Below are 24,228 nucleotides of genomic sequence, written 5' to 3' on the forward strand. Positions count from 1 at the left end.
AGAAATATTTACATTCTGTTAGATCCATCTGTAGGCTGCCTGTAGTTCGCAGAATGTATTTCTTAAGCTTTACTGCAATTGTCTGATAAATAACCAATACATTAATCAGAACTGAACTTTGACTCAGTGTGAATGTTTTCTTTAGCAGTTACTGGGAGCCAGCTCATCTCAAACGAACCTTATGTGACTGGTGTTACGTGCTATCGAATGGCCTGTGGGTAAAAACTGCTCCTGTGTCTGGTTGGTTTGCCGTACAGTGCTCTGTAGCGCCTGCCAGAGGGGAGAAGCTGGAACAGGTTGTGTCCCGGGTCTGATGGATCTGCAGCGATAGCGTGCAATCTCACTACGAATATTTTGTTTTCATTCTACTGAAGTTCCTGAAAACCATTCAGTTATAGAAACTGATGGCAGAAAGTGTTCTCAGACACCTTTCGAAAACTCCAAATTAGTCCTCTGATTCAAAAGGAAACGTTTGCAGACATGTCAGTTAGTGTGGCGCTATTTGTGATTTTAAATGACAATTGCATTCGGTTCTTAGAAAGCAAAAAAGCATGAAGAGTTTCCTGAAATCGCAGGGCAAAAGTAATGTGTCTTCATGCTCTGAGTCACAGTGAACCTAAGAGAACTGCTGAGAGAAAAGAGAAATTCATTTAGTCAAACAATCTTGTGCATTGTTACTTTAAGTAATTTCTCTTGGTTTGTGAGGCCCCTCCTGCATGTTAGAGTGATGATTTGTTATTTGAAATGGTACAATATGCTGAGCAGTTCTATTTGTGGAAAGAAGAAGTACAAAGAAGACCACAGTTTTTTCTGTAAATTCCAGGGGACCTACCGTCAGCTTGTTGTCAGTCTGTGAATCCTATGAACTGTGTCAAAAGTTGTCCCCGCCCCTCCACGCAGAGTGTATAACTCTCCAAAATATTTCCTAATGTTCATGCTCAGTGAGCAGCGACTGCATTGACTGTAAATGGTATCAGACTGTGGGTGTGAGATCACCCTCAAACTCACTCTCTTGGTTTCAGTCTTTCAGTCAGTCCCAGGCGACATGGTTGGCTGTGGATTTCAGTTAGACTCAAAATGTTCTTCCTATGCGAACCATTCACATGTTTTCATCCTTGGTAAGTGGTCTATAATCTTTATCTTTATTTTCTATTACTATCAAATGATTATTTTGAGGTATTTATGAGAAAAAAGTGAATGCAATGGAATCCTTGGCATTTTTTTTTAAGTCTTGATTTTTCTTTGTAATTAATTAAATCCATTATCATATTCCATTTCGAGAACTATGGAGGATTTTTCTGTGAACTGTTCTATTAAATATAGTATGTAGTAGTCAAACAACTCTTTTATTTAGTATTCAAGGCAGATTTTGCCTAAAGTTACCTTCCGCTGTTGCTCATGTTCAAGGTCTGATCCTTGCTTGCTACTCTACACTCTCCTCTCATGTTCAAGCATCTTCAGGTAGGCATTTTTTACTTTTTGTCACAACATTTCTGGTAATAATCATCATACTGCTACTCAAATATTAGCAATTTCTTCATATTTTCTCTAATAAATAGTTTTCCTATAGCCTTATTTTTCTTTGACATTGATAAATGAGTCGCAAAAATCATTAAATACATTTACTACAATAAGATAGAAAGTGGTACCTTATTTAGAGTTGTGTTTTTCCACTGTGAGATAAAAATGACAAAGTGATGATCATGATCTGGTTTCACACCAATTTCATAGTTCCAGTGACTTGCAAGTCAAAGAACATTTCTTCCAAATATCAGCTCTGTGGAATTCACCCAGGTAATGAAAACACATTTGAGTCATCCCAAGTTGAATAATCAGCTGAAAAATCAAATTAGTAACTGGAAAAAGTTCTTTTTTACTCTTAACTATTACTGTACACTGCCTCTCTTTCAGATGGAGTCCGTGATTTACAGTGTTTTGGTAAATATGATTCAGTTGGTATACAAATCTGTGAGTGGAAACCTGGAAAACACACATCAAAAAAGACATACACACTCATGATACAACAGTAAGATTTCTTCTTAACTGAGTTTTACATTTTCCGCTTTCTATCTTATAAACACACTTGTTACACATATTGTTTAACATTAAAAAACACACTTGTAATGATTTTTGATGATAAACATCAAATTTTTCAAACCTTTTCCCCTTCTAGACACAGGAAATTGTGCAGAGTTTACAAAAACATCACTGAAATCTCTACGACGATCACATTATATAAAAATGGAAACATCACTGCTGAGGTTTTTGAAAACAGTGAGTCAACAAACTGCACAAAAGCCGTTTTCAGAGGTTCACCAAGCAGCTTGTGTAAGTCCACAAACATTTATTTTAATTTCTCTGTTTATGATGATAAATCTGTGACAGACCTGAATATAGGTGAATCTTTTGATATTTTAGTGCGATGTGGCCCTCCATATAATGTGTCCTTCAGCCGCCACTCTGGAAGACTAGCTGTGAATGTGAACTGGCAAAAGGAGGACAAAAAGGCCATTAAGTATTACTCTGTGAGATATAAAGCACTGGGCAGTCTGTTATGGAGCAAGGTCAGTATTAAACACCCATTAACACAAAACGTTTGAGTGTGTGGTTTTCAGTTCGGTAAATATAAATTAAAATTTTCAAATGGTATCAAGTTTTTAATATTAAATATCCATAAGAGAGAGCATGTTTACTGAAAATGAGATTAAATATTATAAATATCTCAGAATCTGGTAGTCTTACTTTTAACTTTACGTATCTTTACTACAAAAATGGGTTTCTCTGTTGATGATTGGAAAATCATTGTGGAATCGACAATCTTGACTACACACAGGCGGTACTTTGAAGTAAATGCTAGAGTCAGCATGCACAGAGTACAGCTGAGGCAGCTAGGAATGTCATTATTAGCAAGTGTTAATTATTAGTAATTATTAGTAAGTGTTAAATATTGGACAAATTGAAATTTTGACCTGTTGCTGGTGCTAGATGAAAAGTTAAGGGATGACCAAAGTTATTACACTTCATCCGGAGAGGAATTTCATGACAATCAATCCAATAGTTGTTGAGATTTTTCACTCTGAACCACAAATATTAACTTCATGGTGGCGCCAGAGGAAAAGTCATTAGGAAACATCATGGAGCCATGAATGTCTGTACAGAAATGTTGTGCCAATCTATCGAGTAGATGTTGAGATATTTCACTGGTAACTATATAACTTTGACCTGCTGATGGTGCTACAAGAAAATTCATTAAGATTCATCCTCTGGGGACCATAAATCTGCTGCTGCTGAGAAATTTCAGTCTGGACCAAAGTGGTGGACCAACAGACCAACACTGCCATCCCTAGAGCCATGCTGCTAGCACAAAACCCCCAGATCCTACATTTCCCATAATGCAACTCAATAGCATCTTTCAGTAGACCTTCCCTGCCTGCTATCCTTTCTCAAACTTTATAAAGCTCCCTTCAGAGCTACAGAAGACATTATACAGCTGTTGTCACCGGCTGAGTAGTACTCTTCATCACGAGTAAGCTGATCTTCATGTGGAAAACCACTGGAGTGTCCCTTTAAACTTTAACTTTGGACATTTGGACGTGCCTGTGATTGTTTCTGATGCTGTTAGTATGTCTGTGGCTATGTTTGTTTTGTGTCTTCTCTCTGTACCAGTTTCTTGTACTCTGTACTCAGGTCTCTCTTGCAAAAGAGATCTTGATGTAAATGAGATTAACTAATTAAATAAAGCGTAGAAAAGGTTTCAGTCGTAGTCATCTGGACACTGTTTTCAGAATCAAGATGTTTCGGCTCCCATCCGGAAGTCATTCTCAATTGTGAAAATGGTCTGAGAACTCAGAAATGTTTTAATCCCAGTGGGATACAACTCAACCCTGCCTAGTTTCACCTGAAACTGACCTTCTTTTGCTTCCATGATGGCCCAGTAATCAGGCCTATTGTTTTCTAGCTGCACCTCCCTCATCACTGTTAAGTACCTGATTAGCATATGATTGGCTTGACCATGGTGTTAATACACTGTGGTAAACGGTTGGCAAGTTGAATCTCAGACCACCATATCTGTTTAAAAAGGGGTTTTCTTTTTTCACAAAAATGGCTTCTTTGACTCCTCTTTCAAACCAACTCTTCTCTCTACTTAGAATCTTCACCTCGCTGTCTTCAAATGTGTGGTTTGCAGCTTTTAGATGCAAATGCACGGCGCTCTGCAATCCTGAGTTAGCATGTTGTCTGTGCTGATAAAATCTTTTGTGAAGTGGCTGTTTAGTCTCACCTATGTACCGTTCTTTGCAGTTTTCCTCACTGCATTGAACTAAATAAACTACATTGCTCTGTTTTTGTGTGGGCATCTTGCCCTTAGGATGAACGAGTTTCTGTCTTAAAGTGTTGCCTGGTTTAAAGAAAACAGGAACATCATGCTGTCTAAAGATCCTTTGTAGTTTTTCAGACAGTTCAGATACATAAGGAATGGAGACGCCGTTCCTTCTTGGTTCTCTTTCCCTTTTGTCCTGTTTTTTGGCTCTTTTAACTTTGTTGAGAGCCCAAGTAGGATAACCACAGGCTGAGAGAGCATTCTGGACATGCCTTTCCTCCTTCTTCTTGCCCTCTGAGCCGGTGGGCACTTCTTGGGCTCTATTTTTGTAATGTCCGGATTACACCCAGCTTGTGCTGTAATGGATGGTGTGAGTCAAAGAGCAAGTATTGATCCATACGTGTTGGTTTCCTGTACACTTCTATCTGGAGCTTTCCGTCCTCTCCAATCAAGAAAGATGAGGGAGGTGCAGCCAGAAAACAATAGGCCTGATTACTGGTCCATCATGGAAACAAAAGAAGGTCAGTTTCAGGTGAAACTAGGCAGGGTTGAGTTGTATCCTACTGGGATTAAAACATTTCTGAGTTCTCAGACCATTTTCACAATTGAGAATGACTTCCGGATGGGAGCCGAAACATCTTGATTCTGAAAACAGCGTCCAGATGACTACGACTGAAACCTTTTCTACGATGGAACTCTCCTGGACGAATGAGGTACTACACCGTCTAATTAAATAAAGGTTATGATAATAACTACTAATTAAATGTATATTCAGAGTAAAAAAAAAATCATGTTTTGGATCATTCCTCCTGGCATTCATTAATTTCTATGTTGTTCACAGTCACATGTGCAATCCCAAAATGCAGAGAAATGCACAGTGGAGAATCTGAACTCCTCATTGGTCTACGTTGTACAGATACAGTGTGTCACTAATAAGAAATGCTCACAGTGTGCATGGAGTGAAGCCTACACTGTCCCATCAGGTCAGTTTGCTTTCTATTTTATTGTGTTAATTGTGATGAGATAAATAATCAAACTTACGCAATTAAGAACAAATGTTTTTACTCAACTATATGATTACGAGGAAAAAGAAGTTGAAGCTGACATATTGTTCCTTATTTCATAATAAATAAATAAATGTCCTTTTTCAGAACTGACAACGCAGCCTGTCATTGTCAACCTTGATAATACTGACATTGCAGAGACAAAAGGCCAGCGGCGGCTTTCTTTAACCTGGAAGGTAATTTTTTAAATGTATCTCCTTGAATTTTCCTTCCACAAGAAATATAACGGGCAATATATCTTCTGTGTAGGCTACCCATAACTGATGTTATTATGATAATAAAAGGACCCTGTTTGTTAGTTTTCTGCAAAAGAGCTATATGATGGCTTCTATGTGACCATTGGGAAAGCGTCAGGAGAGGCCCCATGTGAGCGGATGAACACCACTAAGCCTGAGATCAGACTGATTCTCTCCTATTCAGCTTATCATCTCAACATCAGAGCTTTCAACAACGCTAGCACCTCCCCAGCTGTGAACCAGACAATACCACAGCGAGAAGACAAGCCCAGTGAGTACTCACTTGCATAGTGCTGTAGCACTGTCATTTCAAATTATACTAAACATTTATTATCACCTAACTTATTTTAGTTTCTGAAAAGGTGTCATTTTTGGAGATACAAGGGTCTATATATAGCCTACAGAAAACAAATTCTTATAAATTTGTCCTCACAGGTATGGGAGCTGGGAAACTGAATGTGACAGTCCACAGCAAGACATCTTTTACTATCTTTTGGCAAGACGATGTTATCAAAAACTATGTCTGCTATTCTGTGGAGTGGATGAAGAAGGGACATAAAGCAATGTACAAGTCCTTTCATGAGAATGAAAACAACTATAGGAGCCTATCTCCTTTACCAGGTGCATAAATATAAATATTCACATATTTTGGTCAACCCTAGAAATTATGTTCACATGCTACTAATTTGTTTTGCCAAATACGTTTTGAAGAAAACATAGAGTAATTGGTGCCTAGATTATGTTCTATGATTTTGTACAAAGCGGAGAACTTTGATACTGGAGACCAGGATTAGCATCCTGATTCCTGTCTGTGACAAGATTTAGGCAACAAAAGCACATTGGTTAAAGGGACAGTTCACCCCAAAATCAAAAATACATATTTTTCCTCTCACCTGTAGTGCTATTTATCCATCTAGATTGTTTTGATGTGAGTTGCCGAGTTTTGGAGATATCGGCCGTAGAGATGTCTGCATTGTTTTTAATATAATGGGACTATATGGCACTTAGCTTGTGGTGCTCAAAGCGCCAAACAAATACATTTGAAAATCTCGACAACAATGTCTCTTTCCAGAGATCATGACCCGGTTACTCAAGATAATCCACAGATTTGTTTTGAGCAGTTTCATGTAGGAGGAAAATAGTTCCTACATTGTGGTTTTGGTTAAATGTTGTAAAAAAAAAAACATCATTTGTGGACCAAGATCTTGATCTTTCCCTAACCTTAACTGAGTGCTTTGAGTGCCTAAATACGATCATAAAAACACATTAATCATGCTTTAGTTGCTATGAGTGGATACCAGAGGACAAACAAATTAAATACATTGTCAGTGAACATTTTGCAGATACATTCTGTAGAAATATTATGTGACTTGCCAGAAACATTCATTAAAAACTTCTCATAAACTTCCTCATTATGTTGATAATAAATGTAATTCAGGTGGCATTACGTTTCTCACAAAACATATTTGCTGATGCAAAGCAGTAGTATGCAAACATAATTTCTGGAAGACAGGGCTGATTTTGATACAAGATGAAATATATTTAGTTTCCTGCCTCTGAGATAATCTGTTTTGTTATTTTAAATACCCAGAGCCTTTGGAGCCTTATAAGAGATACAGCATCACTCTGCACACACGACCAAACAAGGACACCTGCAACATGAAGCATATTAACAACAGTGAGCTCACCTATGGGAGTACACAGTTCTATTTCATTGAAGGATGTAAGTCACAGTCCTAATATCTTTCCAACATGTCTGTGTTTAATTGTATAATGCTATTGGAATAAACAAGGCTGTAATGCTCATTGTAAAGAAAACCAAACTGTTAGAAAGATAAACCAAAGTATTGGACAAATTGAAATTTTGACCTGGTGATGGTGATGAAAAGTCACCACAGTCCACAAAGACAATGAATGTCTGCATCAAATTTCATGGCAATCCATCCATCAATTTTTGAGACGTTTCAAATATCAACCTGCTGGTAGTGCTACAGGAAAGGTCAAGGGATCACCAGAATTATTAGGATTCATCCTCTTCGGATCATGAATGTCTGTACTAGAATTTTGTAGTAATCCATCTTGTAGATGTAGAGATATTGCACTGGATAAGTACATATTTTGACCTGCTGGTGTCTCAGGAGGAAAAGTGAGAAGATCACCAAAGTCATTAGAATTCATCAGCTGGGGACCATGAATGTCTGAACAATATTTCATGGCATATATAATAGGCCAATGCTGCTAGTTTCTTCTTATCCTGTGTATAACAAAACAGTCTGACTTCTTGATATTGTGCTCCCAAAGCTCCTGTCAGTGCTCCCACAAACATCAGAAGCTACAATGTGACGCTGACTTCAATGGTGCTGCAGTGGTCTTTTATCCCAGAGGAAGACATCAGAGGTTTCCTACTGGGTTACATAATCCTCTATAGCGAGTACCAGTACAGGGGGACAAGTATGGAGAGAAGTAAGCATTATCCACCTTAAACCAGGTCATTACTCACTCATAAACGTCTATACTTGTTGTTTTGGCTAATCCATAAATACAAATCATAATTTCAACTGTAAAGTACAGACAAAAATACATCTAGAGGTTTATGAACAATACTGTCATACTGACAATTTGCGCAAACTTTATTTGTGAAAAAGAAAAGGCTGGTCTAAGGCTTCAGTGGCTGATACAGAATTGGATGGTTTGGCTGACACTGCTGTGAAATTTGAGCCTATACACATCCTTTCTGATTAGGACTAGTTTGTCAGTTTTGGTTGAACAATCCACATATTGTATAATCCCTATATAACCTTCTCCAGGCAGCATCAGTGTTGGTATGTACTTGTGCTTTGTTTTATAATTTACAGTCTGCAGGCTGCTAGCGGCTCTATGAGGCTGTACTTATGCACAGCAGTGCTTTGAGCTAAGTTCTAATGTCAGCATGCTAAAAGGCCCAAAATGACAATGCTAACATGCTGATGTTTAGCAGGTATAAAGTTTACCATGTCCACCATCTTAGTTTAGCTTGTTAGCATGCTAACATTTGCTAAATAGCACTAAACAAAAAGTTGTTCAGCTGAGGCTGATGGGCATATCCTTAGTTTTGCAGATATTTGGTCATAAACAATGGGGATCACCAAAGTGAGTACACTTCATCCTGAGGGGAACATGAATGTGTGTACCAAATTTAATTTCAATCAATCCAATAGTTATCAAGACATTTCATTCAAAACCACAAACAGAAAAAGTCAGGGGATCACCAAAGCCAGATTCATCACCTGGGAACCATGAATTTTGTGGCAATCCATCTGGTACATGTTGAGATATTTAACTGGATAAGTGAAAACTTTGAGCTGCTGGTGATGCTAATATGAAAGTCAGGAGATCACCAACGTCATGAGGATTCATCCTCTGGGGACCATGAATGTCTGTATGAATACACCCAATGGTTGTTGAGATATTTCAGTCTGGACCAAACTTGTGGACCAACCGACCAGTTGTCATCCCTAGATCCACGCCTGTAGCGTGGCTGACAACTGTTTTGCCAAGTGTAAATAATCATATAGTATTTGGAAATTCAGTTGCATTTGTAAAATGATGAAAACTGTCACTCTTTGATTGCAGACATTACAGTGGATCCACTGTTAAACAGCTATGAGTTGGCGGATCTTAAAAGTGGCACAGTATATAAAGTCCAGATATTAGGTTTCACCCAAGCAGGAGCAGGAGTACGAAGCACAGCAAGCCTCTTTACAACAGACTATCAAGGTTATATCAATCAAACAACTTTTTAACCATTAATCATTCTAATCAAGAAACATTCTTACTTATTGCATATTTTCTGCATTTTCTTCCTTCCATAGGAGCTAATCTCAGTGGTGTCATCACAGTCTGTGCAGTTGTGGCCCTTGTGCTGATATTTGGATCTCCAATAATAAAAAGGTACAGTACATCAGTCGCTCTCTTACATGTATGTTGAACAAGCTGTCACTAATTTTAAACATGGATAAATACTGTATCCATCTACTATATATTTACTCTACACAACCTACTTTATCTAGAGCCAAAGTCATTCTGTGGCCAAGCATACCTAACCCTGGAAACAGCAATGCAATGCAGAAAATAGAAGGGCCCAGTGAACTGGTAAGTGTCTGTTTGTGCTTTCAACAACTGTACCACCAGTTTTAACATTAAAGCCAAGCAAAACATCAAGCTAATGAGGACATGCAGTATGCTGCAAACTTCCTACTGCTGCAGGTAAAGCTGTTGACATGATAATTTATCTTGTATTATACTGCCAGAAGTATGTTGTCCATGTTTGTGGAATGGATGTAATAGGGATTTCTGTGTGTGTGGCTGTTGAGGATACTGTTTTTACTTCACTCAGGAACTATTAGAGTCCATCAACACTCTGAAGGTGGAAGAATGGGATACAAATAGTCTTCAGATAATTGAGAAAGAAGATGAGATCCCTGCTAGCACATTAGCATCAACGTTACCGCTTCTCCATGTCTCAGAGGATGAGGGAGACTCACCAGAAATTACTTTTAACTGGATCCAAAGAGACACAGAGGATGCAACTGGAGATATCCTACCTGACATTACTGCAGAAACATTCTTGGACATCCATAGGACAGACCCACAGAGTTCTCCTTTTGCCTTTTCAAGTGAATATACAACAATGGAAATGTTTCAGCAAGGGATGCCTCAGGGCATGCCGGTGAATACATCGGTTACTGAAGCCATGGAAAGCGACCCAGAGGACACAGACTTGACTGAGGTAAGATCAGGATTGGACTATATCTCATAAGAACCATTGCCCACCAGAGGTGCACTATGAGGGGCTGCCATATAATACTGTTTGCTGGTTGTTGCAGGTCAACAGCATGGATTAATTTAGTCTTAAATGATCAATAGCAATACTATAAGTACAGTATTTAGCTCTATGTTTATGTCAACTGCCAGACTTACTGTTTAAATAGACACTTGAGTAAACAAGGTAAAACAAATACAGACATAAGTCCAGTTTAAGTTCCTAAGACAGTTTGCCCCTCTTCCTACCTCTCTACTATACCTACCTGTATATCCGCACTACTTGAACAATCTCTTCTGTCCGTGCACATTGTCTCTGGTCATTTCTGTACATACTGTATATGCACATTACTTGATATACATTCCTGAACATACAGTATATTATTTCCATCTGTAAATCTGAATACCTCATGATGAAAACATGACTGAAAATGTGCTCATTTACAGGCCATGACTGGTCACCGAATGACATAATCAGCATAAATATAAAAACTTTGCAATGCAGCTGTCCCACTCAACAGATCTCAGTCCTTATTTTTTATTGCTCACTCACAAATATAATCTTCTTTACTATTTTGATTTACCAAGGCCCAGAAACAAGACTGAACACAAGTCTACAGCCATGCTAGCGGCTCTGTGAGGCTGTGCTCAGGCCATACAGTCTGACTTGAGCACGGTGGTGTTTTTGCTAAATGCTAACGTCAGCATGCTAACATACTCACAACACAATGCTAATATGATGATGTCTAGCAGATATAATGTTTAACCATCTTAGTTTAGCTTGTTAACTTGCTAGCATTTGCTAATTGGCAGTAAACACAAAGCATAGCTGGGGCTGAAGGGAATGTTCAGGGGTGCAAAAAGGTTAGGGGTAAAAAAAAAGAAAAGAGAACATTGTGTGGATGGAGAAAACCGGGTGCAACTAGGTGGTCCGGGGGTATTCACTTTTCCAGCAGTTGGGAAACAACAGAGAGACTTTTCTTCCTTTTAAGAAGCTGCAGCATTTATTAACTGACATACCGTAATATACACTGCAACGTCACATTTACTGCCAGATTGACAACTTACTGCTTATCTTTTCCTCTTTTTCCTCTGCTCTGCTCCATTTTAACCGACACCGTAACTTTCTGCCGCTCGCTCTCTCACACTGGCTTTACCACACACTCGCTAGGGGATTTCGCAGGATCTCGGGAATCCTGTGAGTCACCGGGTTCCGGCGGGATTCCTGCAGGATGGGAGTCAATTTCACTGGGAGTGGGATGGAACAGGAGGAATCCACTCCCATGCCACCCTCGAAGACACACACACAAACGCTGCTGTATCAGCCACAGCCACGGTCCAGCAAGACTAAACAACCACTGATGTAATGTGAGGTCATCGCAACAGGTTCTGACAGTTGAGTAGAATTTTTTGCTCATTGCAGTTCACTCATATACGTGTGACAGAAATACACTGTAGGAATCGTTAAGGAGATCATCGCCCCATCACCCATTACAATTTTGACCTGATGTTAGGGGATCACCAGAGGTCATACAAGTCATCTTGAGGGGGACATGAATGTACCCCAAATATTAGGCCTTTTTCACAGCAGACATTTTGTGTCAATGTTCTGTTCAAGTGTTTAAGTAAGCCATGACAGAGAGCCAGCATGCACAATACCAGGACCTTGAAACCAATTTGGCTAAATGGAGTTTCAGAAATCATCAATTTAATTATTTACACCTGTGCTTTTCCTACTGTGACATGTGAAAACGTCTTCGGTCAAAAAGATCTATCCATCCAATAGTTGTGGAGACATTTCACTAAAAACCAAAAATGTCAAGAGGATCACCAAAGTAGGATTCATCATCTGGGGATCATGAATATCTTTACAAAACTGAATGGCAATCCATCCAATAGTTGTCGAGATATTTCCATTTGGACCAAAGTGGTGGACTGACCAACCAACAGACCAACATTGCCATCCCTAGAGCCACACAGCTAGTATGGCTAAAAAAAAACCCCGCATGGATGGAGGTTTAGTGTCGTCTACAGTGAAACACTTCTTGGTCAACTTGCAGCAGACACATTAAGACCCAAACCAGGAGAGCAAAGGCTGACTGAAATTTATCTGCAATCATACTTGGCGGTATGGCACAACAAGGGCACTAAAGCAAAATAACTGACTGAAAAGTCAAGAGTGTTTTTGGAAACAGATCAGATGTATTGTTAGAATCAAATTGTGGAAGATTTGCATACTAATCATATTTTCATAACCATATTCTCTAAAATCCTCAGTATTAGAGGCTATACTACATTTTGATTGTCCTTATTTTATTTTCCTACTAACCCTTATCAATAAGAGTCTTTATTTGGTTTAACCCTTGAATACAATCCTTCAAAACCAGATAATTTGGCTTTATCACACCAAATAGAAAACTGCTTGATGTCAGTCGCTGCTAATGTCTGAACAACAAACAAACAATATATGCAAATTAAAAGGTATGTCAGAAATTAGATAGCCTCAGGATTTGAGTTCATCCTCATTTGGGTTACTGCTAATAAAAATGCAGAATGGCTTAATGACATCTATTATAATCAGCAAAGATTCATAAATTATACAGATGATGCATTGTCTGCGTTAGGAGAACAGCTACAGAAAGGTGGTTCAAGATAATGCAGGGTATGCGAAAAATTGGTTAACAGGGCTAGAACTGAATTTAGAGGCAGCCCTAGTAAAAATAGGACTAGCAGCTCTAACATGCATCATTGTAATGTTAATTATCTTTTGCTGGTGTATTCCAATAATCTGATCATTTGTTACCTCCAAGATCAACTCTCAGGGGCCAGTGGGGGATGGTGACTTTCCTGACCTTTTTCAATCCCAGAATGGGCCCCCGACAAGCCTTACGGTGATGACTCAGATTCTAGTAGCACAGACAAGGGCGACAACGACAAGGACAAAGAACACAATGTCATAGTCTAAAAATTAAACACAAATTATGCCCCCCACACGAAGTATGGACGTTTTGAGAGACTTTGTACATCAGGATCAGACCCCACAGGAGACTGATGATTACAACTAAACAAAACGAGGATTCACTGTTGAAGGATTACCTATGGTTTCATACTTTCCAGACGGAGCCCAACTTCTGGGTGATGGTAATAGCTATTATAATGTTGTGGAGGTCAGGAACCCAGGTCAGGGCCAGCGATTAAGTCTCAAGGCACCCAAATGAATCACTGCAGAAGGTCAAGAGTTCAATGCAGAGTTTATTCTTTCACAAGAGATAAACCTCAGAGTGGTCCGGACCAAACTGACTTTCGGAGCCTCGTACATAGTCTTTTATAGCCCACAAGTCCCTCCTATCTGGGGAATTCCCCACCTACTTTTCTTAAAACTACTCAGGTTACTCCCAGAAATAATGGGGTCACTTTTCCTTATTTGGGGTGAGTTTCCCTGGTCCGATTTTAATGGTATCTCAGTGCTGATTCCACCCCACCACAAAATGAAGGAGGATCACTTAGATACATCCAAGCTCTCTTCAAAAACAGTATTAGCAAACCTTTACATCAAGTGCCCAATCCCCCAGGAGCAAACGGCGAATCGTTTCTACAGGTGTATACCATACATAGTGGATACATGGATAGAAAAAATAAAATTCTTCACATACTGTCAGTTGTGTTGGAAATGCTTTTTACTAAACGTTATCACAGGTTCACCACTTCAAACTGATGCCTTGTGTGTGTAAAAAAAAAGAAAAGAAAAAAAGCAGGGAAAGAAAAAATACAAGAAAATTAGGTTTGTAAAAGCTATAGAAGTCTTTAAGTCTTCTTTTAAAAGAAAAGCGTTTAAAATAATAACAAGCTTTCATAGAAACTTAAAAAACGCTGAGCTCAACCTGGGGCCAGTTTGCAGATACATTTTTGACACAATCACAATACTGCAAACTGCAACACTAAAAATACAAAACAAATCCACAAAAGTCCCATCAATGTTCAGTCTATTCTGCTATTAATTACTAAAGACAACTGACAATACTTTAATATAACATCTCATTAGTTTTAGCTATTAAACGTCCTTAACAATAAATTCAGGTTGCACCTGTCAATAAGTCTCCATATTTTATTAGAATATTCTGTACAATCTTAGTCTAGGCACTTTTTGACCCTCCTGTGCTTGCAAGCAGTTTGTTTACATGTGACATATCTCCCACTGTGAGCTCTGTTTGCGTCCCATTTTTTTGAGCAATGAGCCGACAGACATTTTGCACACCAACATCATTTTTACAGTATAGGCCTGTATTGTATTTATAAATCAGTAAGTAGTTTTTATATCACAGCATTACAACAATAACAGGAAAAGGAACATGATACACTGTGAGACACCTCGCAATCAGAAATATAAAAAAGCAAGTATATGTACACCCATAAAACAAAAACAGGACGTAAAACAATGTATTCATGTTGAGAAATGTATCTTTTTACTAAAATATAGTAGCAACAGGTTCACAGAAACAGTAGAATACGATTCTGCATCTCATAATTACAGCACAAGTCATAAAAATCAACACCGTACATTTTGCAGGACACCCCAGTTCCCAGATAATAAAGAAAAATGGTGCAAAACAGGGAATAAAAAGGACACTTCACAGACCTGGTAGTTCAAATTGTCCTTTAACACCACACAAAGGGCAAACGAGCATTTTAGAATCAGCAGAAATCCTGTTGTTTTTCTTTCACCCATACACTGAGAGTGGCCCTCATGTTCTTACATTTAGATTCTTTGATCAAGGAACATGTATTAAATATGCAATGTGCCATTTGTTTCAAACAGAATATGGGAAGTTGCTGTCACGGCCACACCAAGGCCAGAAGCAGAGCAGCAGAATAAGAGGAAAAACATTCACACCCCATGAGACCTCAGTCAGAGAGAGGCATGTTTATTTTTTACCTCATGAGGTGTCAATAATGACATATGAAATGTCATACTTTTTAAAGAACATTTCAGCTGGCTAATAAAAGTATGTTTGAACTGGTAAACTGGTAAGAACCTTGTTTTGATTGGTACTTCCTTAGCTTTTTGGTGTGCTAGTGAGCAGTAAATGCTAAATATAGATACACAACCGAAAATGATAATGGCCTGACAAAATGCAACTGATGCAAAATATAGTATCCAACAACTGTATGCCTGTTGCTCACCACTTGTTTGGGTTGTACTGCACTCTCTGTAAACTGGTTGTATGATAAATGAAAAGCCATATGAGAAACTGACAATTCAAATGCGAGCTCTGAGACAATTAGGGAATTACAGGATGTAAAACATCCCCAAAAACAAATTCTGGTGTTCATAATTCATTCAGTTACCACTGAAACTGAAGTTGCTGTAATTTTCCTAGAATTTTAATACTTTGTATTAAATGCTGCTTGAGGAAGTGTGCCAAGCTTGAAATGTGTTGCAAGTAGCTGCCAGTCCAAGCCTTTTGTGTTCTTTGTGCCTTTAAGTGCATGCTTCTGTGCACATATTGAGCAGATTAAACCTATGTAGCAATAAAGGCAAATGTCAACATTTTAAAATCTCTCTGAAAAACTTTTCCAATCTCACAAATTAATGAGGCATAATGTAAGATACAAACATTTTATTACTGTTAACGCAGATTGTTGCTGCATATTGCTATTTGCAATAATCAAGACAAAAACATTTTTTAAAAAAGGAAATGACATACATACTACAGTATGACATAAATACGGACAATCTTAGAGGCGTGAAAGGCGTTTTGGACTTTTGAAGTGTATGGTCAAGATGTAACTGGAGGAATTGAGATAAAAATGTCTTTTTCCCATCAGGTAGAATCCATGTAACTAGGGACAAAGCTGCAATTAAAATCTGGCTTCAAATTGCTGGAGAAACACGTACTACGAGGAGTGTCAAAAGCTCTGCAGCTGGTTCAGGCGGCCTGCACATGTTTCTAATCTGCTGGGGTAGGTGACTACAGTTTTAGTATCTATACAAAAGAATAATAGGGATTGAGTTCTTGTGCAAGTAATACAGGAGGTGGACACAATATCATCTGTATAATATTACGCAATCCAATATCATTTTGTCCAATTATTGTTAAGGTGTTGACTCAACTTTATGGTAGTTTCTGAGCCTGTAGTATTTGGTGTTGCACTCATATTACATTATATCATGTGCACCCCCTGCAAGTCCCAAAATCTTCAGCTTAACAGTAAATTTGGGGCTCTCTCTGCTGTACCGAACGCTCACTTTAGTTGCGATACTGAAAATTAGTTGAATTCCAGGATTCATTTGTTGCCAAGACTGCAGAGTACAAATCAGGTTGTACAACAGGAGATGATGATGGGGAAAACACGCTGTTGTAAGTGTTCATGTATGTATATATATACGCACGCAATGGTCGATGAGATCATTTGATGGAACAAGATTAGTTTCTAAGGTGTTGTAATAGTCACTTGCAGCAGTCTGCACCCATAGATGCATCCTCCTCACTGTGGGTCTTGAAGCTGCCGTTGTGCTGGGTGCAGGGTGATGACATCATGTCTTCACTTAGTGTGACTGAGTCTTCTCTGTCACTTTCAAAGTCTCCCTTTTCTTCTCTGTCATAGTCCCTTTCCACCTGAAATTTAAATGAGTAACAATCAAACCTGGTCAGCCAAATTGACGAAAATATCAGAGCTGAGGTAATAATTATGAGGTGGTAGAGAAATACTCAATAATACAATAGATTAAAAAAACCCAACAACAATGGCATGCAGATGCACTTGCACTGGAGTCTGTCCATTAACAGAACATCCAGTTGTCGGTTATCTGTTACTAGAATTTTGTGAGGACCGGAAGATTGACATTTTTCCCCATTTTCAGAGCTATCTTTAAGCTTCTTGAGTAGTTTGATTATCAGTGATGTTGCTAGGTATGGCAGATTAAAGTTACATATGTGAGTTTGTTAATAGCATGGTCCACACTCCTTAAGGTAGTTGATGTGTTTTAGCTTAATGTTACACATGCCACACTTGTTAAAAGCCATAGTGTTGTCATGTAGTATGCAATGTGAAATTTCACCACTTGATGCCACTGAATTCTACACACTGGACCTTGAAACAACCCCCAACAGGCACCTCTAAAGATTGGACAGAGCCAGGCTAGCCGTTTCCCCCTGTCTCAAGTCTTTATGCTAAGCTAACCGCCTGCTGGCTGTAGCTTTATATTTAGCGTACAGACATGAATGTTATATTGATCCTCTCATCTGACTCTAAGAAAGCAAATAATAATAAAAAATAGTCATATAAATATATATCTAAAGGGCATATTAAAGTTAAATTACAAGCATTTTTTTCCTCAGGTGAGTGTGCCCTTTGTGGCTCACATTCACATGGCCACACCTGCCATTGGGGAAAATCAACATTTCTTTGGGTGATTTGGAAAGATACAAATTCAGAACTTTAGAAACAAGGGATATTAATGATTAATCAAAGATCAATCACCATAAAGAATTGGATCAGTCAAGACTCTGAAGCTGACCTTGTTACCTCATCGTTCATCTGTGAGGTGCTCTGCGAAGCACCGTAGCATCAGACTATTAGCAGTAAGGGAAGCCTCCATGAAGGGAGTGAGGAAGCGTGGGGTGAGTTGTACGGCAAAAATGTAATTGCATTAGTGATAATTAAAATAGATGATGATTGCTTAAGGAAATTGCTTACAAAATGCATCCCTGTCAGCTGGCAGGTGTTCATCGAGCACTTCTGCCAGCCATAAAGAGCTAAGGGAGGAAAACAAGGTCACTAATAATGTCGTCCTCCTAAACTACTACTAGTAGTGTGACAGCTTTATTTGACTGCCCCACCAGGAGAAACTGATCAGCAGATTCTGGTACCAGCGAGCATCTGCACAGGGGAGTGTTATTTCAGTGAGGTTTCTTAAAAGTGTAAGCTTTATTACCTTCAGTGGCTTGGCCTTGCTCTTTATCCTGTCCTCGTCCTTGCGGCTCCTCTTTCTGGATGTGGAGCGGTCCTTTCTGTCCCTGCTGCGCTCCCTCCTCTTGTCTTTCCTACCTCTGAAAGAAGCCAACGCAAACAAATCAACAAAAAGAAACCAATCACAATCTTGCACATGCAAAATCACCGATATTAGAACATCTCAAAACAGTTTGGGAGGATGAGATGTGATGGAATTACCTTTTTGGTGAGGGTGATCTGGCTTTTCTCCGAGGGCTCCTGGACCGATCCTTACTTCTCCTCCTGTGGCCCCTGATACACATTAAGTGGATTAAGTACATTTTTTGGAGACAATATGAGCTACTTATGGAAAAAGCAGCAGCATATGAGTACGCGCATTAAGGATACAAAAACATAAGGGGTCAGAAAAGTGATAAAAATCCATAGATGTGATATAGATAAAACACCTTATTGTGTTAAAAGGTTTATAAAGGTAATAAGATTATTTTTTTCCCCGTGGTGCCAGATTCAGTACAACAGGAGCAAAATTCAGGCAGCTATACTCAAGTGCCTGGTGACCCCTACTGCCAAGGACAGGGATAACAGGGTGGCACTACAGTAGATCAGATTTTGTTTTCTTTATAATACGTTATGTGATTAAGTGAATTAACCCAGGACTGTCTTAAATTAAACTACAGGAGCAGATGGTGCTGCACATCCAGGTAGGCTTCAGGGCAGTGAACAGCATTTGGACTTGCTTCAAAGTAAAAGATCATTTGCAGATGAATGCCTTATATGTTGTTTATTCCCAACATACCTTGAGCGACTACGACTGCGTCTCCTGTCTCTGGAGCGAGAGCACCTCTTGTGGCCGCTACGGGAACTGTGGGAGTCACTCCTCGGCCACAACCTCTGTGGCGGCCTGCTGCAACAGGAGGGGAAAAAAAATGTCACTGACTGGACACAATCATATGATCACAGCATTAAACGAGTGAAATCTAAAAACCCTGAGTATTAGTTGAGCACCTGTGTTTCGAACGGGATCTTTTCCTGTGCATTCTTGAGTGTGAACGGGAGCGTGACCGCGAGTGGGACCGGCGTGCCCTTCTAGATCGACTGGAGGAACGCTTCTTTATGTCAGCTAGAGTAAGAGCAGCAGTCTCAGCATCAGAACACAACACAACTTAATTATTTTATTACTAAAACCTTGATACATGCAGCAAATCCAAATGTTTTACCTGGCTCTATAGCAGCAGCAATGGTAGACTGGGCTTCCCTCACCCGCTTCATCACACTTTCTAGCTCCTTAGCAGCAGCCTGTGGCGTCATCTCTGGGGGTTTTACTATGGCGTTGTTGGAATGATTAACCCTGAACGACAGAAAACAATATCAACTGACACAAACCACTAAAGGGTATTGTGCTCAAAATTACATGAATCATGACAAAGAACATTTTTTTTCTTTGAGAACATTATTCAGAGTAAATAAATGACACATTTCTTGATTTATAATGTCTGCTGCTGTACTTGATTGTACTGCTCTGTAGAATGATTTTATATATATTTTAAAAAAAAATAAAAATACATACTTCAGAGGTCTGTCTCCAAACATGACTCCATTGAAGGTCAGGGCTCTGGCAACGGACTCCTGCTCAACAAACTCTACGAAGGCAAAACGTGTTGGCTGAGTCTCATCTCCAGCCATTCGCACAAACTTTACATCTCCCACCTGCTTGAAGAACTCCAACAGCTGATCTGCAGTGGTGGTCTGTGAAAAGAAAGATAAACTACATTTAATGACAACAAGTTTGCAGCTACAGAATGTAAAGCTTTGGATTCTCTGCCTGAACCAAATCGGAGCTGCCCAATCGGTTACGAGCGGTTCCTGTTGTAATTTCTCTTAATTCTCTTGATCTTAAATCAATCTGGTTGAGCATTAACTCATTCAATGGACCTATTTTAGTGATCTGTTATCCTACATCATCGAAGCTACAAGGTACCACAAGGAAAAAGCTTATTCAAGTTACTGACAACAAGTCATGCTGCATGTGATAGCACTTGAAGGCTTAATTTAACTTTTCTAGTAGTCACAAAGAGTTTACAAACAATTGGCTTATTATTATTTTTAATAATATTATTATTATCATTGTTATTATTATTATTAGTTGAGAGTGTAATTTATCGACATCTGTTATGAATGATGGACGGCTAGAAACAGAGGAAAATAAATTAGGCATCTTGCACGGCATTATGAATAAGGGAAATTATTGCTGGCAAATAAAGGAGATGGTTGCTACTTAAAGGATTAGTCTGGTGATATTCTATATTTTTCTTATTGTCAACAAATCCCACGAAAAGACCCAAACCAACAATGAATTGATCCTACTAACAAGTACTGTCCGTGTACCCACAGCCTGATATAGCTTATTCCTCTGCGCCATAGAGCTTCATTGTTGTCGAAAACTATTAAAAACACACAAATACTCACTAGTGTGAATACAGATTTGACACATCATGTTGTGTTACCTGTGAGTTCAAATTGCCGACATATACGGTCCTCCTGATCTCATCAATTTTTGAGGGATCCACATTTCCCATGAGGGGGGGCTGGGACTGCACTGATGCTGTGGGGTCCAGACCAGCTGACATCCGATTCACTATGGGAAGGTTCAGCTGTGCGCGCACACACACACACACACACACATTTTAGTTACATGACAGACAAACAGGCAAGACAACAAGAGAGTTACAAGATGCTGACTCACATTCTGAAGCGGGGCTGGAGTAGGAATTGGTAGCAGTCCCCCACCAGGAATCAGACTGGGTACTGGTGTGGCAGGTGCCAAAAGTGACAATGCCTTGGCCTCCTCTGGGATTTTCCCTGCAGGACAGAAGCAGATATTAGTGAAGGCAATAGAGGGAATCTTCCCTCTGTCTCCTCTATCTCTGCACAATTAGCCCACTGTATTCTAGAGAGAAAGAGAGCATACACTTCCCCATACAGCCTACAAGTGCTCTACTGTCTACTCATGGTATACTGGAGACCGAGCATCCTTACTTTGCTTTTATTAAAATTATTCTTCTCAGTCAATCTGAATTACTATTTTCAATGAAAAAAATCTTAACTTTTTCTTCACAAACAAAAGAACACTGTTTTTTGTCCTTGGTCTCTTTTCATAGATCAAAAAAGAAAAGAAAAAAAAATACAATGCAGAGTATGAGTCAACACTTTGATGCATGGGTCACCTGTACTGGAAACATATTGGTCATGAACCATACGATATCAAGCATGGGCGCTTTTCCGTGGGGCGATCGTTTCGCAGTGTTGGAAAGGTGTGCAACACAAGACAACCCCAATGGCTGCATCACTAATAGCACACAGGACATCAGATACAGAAAAGAACAACAATTTTAAGAACTGTAGGAAATGTTAGCCAAGACTTAGCTATAAAAACCAATTAGGAATTTTGCTCATTCCACTCTGGATTTAAATCTGCTGCTTCTACTGCTGGAGAAGAGAGCTAAATTAAGACTAATCAGAGACAAAATAACTACAAATTCAATTCATTACAGCTGGAGGCACTGAGCATGAATTACCATTTGTCTAACACGAATAGTTCTTCTAGTGCTACGAAATATATTTCAGAACAAATAACGACGCAAAGCATTATTACATGTGTCACGAATTTCCACGTTAAATGAGAAAATGATGTTGAATGGAGAATGTCTGTGTTATTATTAAATACTAAACATCCATTTCAGAGCTGTAATGTAGTAATGTGAGGGAAAACTCCCTAAATGTTGCTTTTTACTACAGATTTCAGCACAGATGAAAAGTGCAAAGAGAATTTAAAAGATTCTATGTTCAAATTAAGTTTTTATTACTGGGTCTCACTTTTATAATGTCTAGCCCCTCACTATGTCAACAGGAATAGGTGACAAGAGAGTAAAGTGTTAGTGATCCTCCTAGCATCCCATGTGTGATACACATCCCACCGGTATGCCGTAGCAACCTGGACAGAATTCAATCACACACAAGCTGCAGCTGTAGCAGAAAGAGAGAGGGGGGTGGGGGTTGGACAATAATCAAAACAACAAACCAAAATAACAAATATAAACACAACGCTAGAGATAAGCAATACTGTAGTTTCTAGATAGAGACAGTAGAAAGTGGACAACATGGGAAAGTATGAAAGTAAACAAACCAAAAGAAAAGAAAAATAAATAAAAAGAGACAAGGTGTCCATCTTGGAAGGTTCAGCGGGCTATTCTCCTGGTCACATTCCCCCTTGAAGGCTGCGTTGGCCCGATCGGGGATAGTGGCTTGGAAAACAATGCCTGACTCAGGCTAGTGTAGTGTAACAGCTGGGCCAGTCTAGTCATCTGATATGCACACATAATCACACAGAAAAAACATACAAAACCAAATTAATAAACTCAGTAGCCATCCAGCACCAAGTCACGTGGACAAAAAAGCATCAAGTTAGAGGTGATATCATTTTTGACTGTACACAAGGGAACAACAGTGGCACCAAAGGGAAGGGGAATTTAAAGAAAAGGAGCACCAAAAATGAAAGAGAGAGAAAGGGGATTAAGTTGGCTCTGTTGCCATGGACTTATTTTGTAATTTCCATGAAACAAGTAACATTAATGTCAGTTTCGTGTGAAAAATACTAACTACTTGTTCCAGAGAATCCAGTGTTTACAGTGAGGTTAATCTAAATAATGCAATGTCTTGCAGCTTCAGAAACATTCAACATAGCTCGAATGTTAGCAATAGAAACCACCTTACGACACCAAACAGACACCGTGGCTGGGCGCTATAAGAAATTAGCTAGCTAAGGGTTTTAGTGAGGTGATACAACCCATCACCTGTGTCAAATACTTGTCAGAACTAGCCAATGGCACAACCTGCCAATTTTCCATGTGAATAAACCCCGAATTCAACCAAAACACCAAATGGTTGGATTCAAGGGGAGAAGGCCATAGCAAATCCACTGAGGCAACTCAGACATTTCATTTTTATGTCTGAACGAAACGGGTTGCACTCACCTTCCGCACATGGCACTACTATCAAAGCTCTGTCAACAAAAACAGTATTGGTGAGATGTTGGGCCACACCAACACTGGAGGGGTCTCGGTACTTTATATAACACACTTTGGACGAGAAAGACAGAGGGCCATTGCTGTGAAAGGAAAGACAAACAGAAAAAGGCGGGTTAGTAATTTACTACACCCATTACTTCTTAATTTTTATGTTTATGTGTACCGCAGAAAGGTCGCAGATCCGCGGTGTTGCCTATCTAGCCATGCCGGCGAAGGTTGCTCTTACTCGGGCGGGTAGAGGCGCAGCTCCTCGATGTCTCCCAGGAAACCGAACAGAGTGCGCATCTGCTCGCTGCTCACGGCGGAGGACAGGTTGGTGACCTGGACGACGGCAGTCCCTGGTATCCCGCTCATTGGGCAAACCGATAAATACGTTGACGATCTTTAAGTACGATATTTATACAATATTTATTTCTCAGTCACCCCGCTCGGCGTAATATACAGTTACATCCAGGCGGGCGGAGCGAGAGGTTTCACTGGCTTCTTATGTTTTAACTGAGTTAACAATAAACGTTGAGGTGCACTACCGCCCCCTACAGTGTTGGATGGTACATTACTACACAGAGTACTGTACTTAAGTACAATTTTGAGGTACTTGTACTTTACTTGAGCATATCCATTTTTCTTCTACTCCTGTTTAGCTATATATTATCACTAATTCAATAATTCAAGGTTATCTTTATCCATATAATAGTCATTATTTTATTCATCTTACTAAGTAAGAGCTTCTGACTTGTAAGGGAAGTTACCTAGAATAAGCAGGCTATGATATA

At 39.3% G+C, this 24,228-nt stretch overlaps 2 protein-coding genes and 1 long non-coding RNA gene across 10 annotated transcripts in view; 2 read left to right on the forward strand and 1 right to left on the reverse strand.

Annotated features, from left to right (window-relative positions):
- On the forward strand, nucleotides 1-16,379 carry LOC122865602 (protein sidekick-2). Of its 4 annotated transcripts, XM_044174264.1 has the most exons (18): nucleotides 5-1,118; nucleotides 1,408-1,461; nucleotides 1,732-1,794; nucleotides 1,912-2,026; nucleotides 2,174-2,328; nucleotides 2,419-2,564; nucleotides 5,160-5,301; nucleotides 5,470-5,558; nucleotides 5,682-5,889; nucleotides 6,054-6,239; nucleotides 7,210-7,341; nucleotides 7,920-8,081; nucleotides 9,231-9,374; nucleotides 9,470-9,548; nucleotides 9,668-9,749; nucleotides 9,994-10,386; nucleotides 11,590-11,813; nucleotides 13,229-16,379. In XM_044174264.1, exons 1-17 carry the CDS (start codon nucleotides 968-970, stop codon nucleotides 11,767-11,769), a joined length of 2,481 nt encoding a protein of 826 aa, XP_044030199.1. In that variant the 5' UTR covers nucleotides 5-967; the 3' UTR covers nucleotides 11,770-11,813; nucleotides 13,229-16,379. The 4 variants fall into 4 exon arrangements, with proteins under 4 accessions (XP_044030201.1, XP_044030199.1, XP_044030202.1 ...); XM_044174267.1 differs by lacking the exons at nucleotides 11,590-11,813; nucleotides 13,229-16,379 and adding an exon at nucleotides 10,866-11,477 and having other exon boundaries at nucleotides 8-1,118; XM_044174266.1 differs by lacking the exons at nucleotides 9,231-9,374; nucleotides 13,229-16,379 and having other exon boundaries at nucleotides 1-1,118; nucleotides 11,590-12,192.
- On the reverse strand, nucleotides 13,651-23,954 carry srek1 (splicing regulatory glutamine/lysine-rich protein 1). Of its 5 annotated transcripts, none has more exons than XM_044174280.1 (12): nucleotides 23,402-23,535; nucleotides 22,555-22,732; nucleotides 21,596-22,394; nucleotides 21,115-21,230; nucleotides 20,876-21,022; nucleotides 19,939-20,117; nucleotides 19,589-19,719; nucleotides 19,377-19,491; nucleotides 19,168-19,275; nucleotides 18,591-18,662; nucleotides 18,355-18,469; nucleotides 13,651-17,035 (listed from the first exon to the last, which is right to left on the reverse strand). In XM_044174280.1, exons 3-12 carry the CDS (start codon nucleotides 21,624-21,626, stop codon nucleotides 16,868-16,870), a joined length of 1,182 nt encoding a protein of 393 aa, XP_044030215.1. In that variant the 5' UTR covers nucleotides 21,627-22,394; nucleotides 22,555-22,732; nucleotides 23,402-23,535; the 3' UTR covers nucleotides 13,651-16,867. The 5 variants fall into 5 exon arrangements, with proteins under 5 accessions (XP_044030215.1, XP_044030214.1, XP_044030212.1 ...); XM_044174279.1 differs by having other exon boundaries at nucleotides 21,596-21,717; nucleotides 22,245-22,732; XM_044174278.1 differs by lacking the exons at nucleotides 21,596-22,394; nucleotides 22,555-22,732 and adding exons at nucleotides 18,117-18,175; nucleotides 23,682-23,954 and having other exon boundaries at nucleotides 16,897-17,035.
- The window catches only part of LOC122865608, a 3,316-nt gene continuing 2,517 nt past the window's right edge, over nucleotides 23,430-24,228 (forward strand). The window contains exon 1 of the long non-coding RNA XR_006375505.1: nucleotides 23,430-23,567. This is a non-coding gene — a long non-coding RNA (uncharacterized LOC122865608). The remainder of the gene's footprint in view (nucleotides 23,568-24,228) is intronic.

Source organism: Siniperca chuatsi, linkage group LG18 (assembly GCF_020085105.1).
Source record: "Siniperca chuatsi isolate FFG_IHB_CAS linkage group LG18, ASM2008510v1, whole genome shotgun sequence".
In the NCBI taxonomy this organism is placed as follows: Eukaryota; Metazoa; Chordata; class Actinopteri; order Centrarchiformes; family Sinipercidae; genus Siniperca; species Siniperca chuatsi.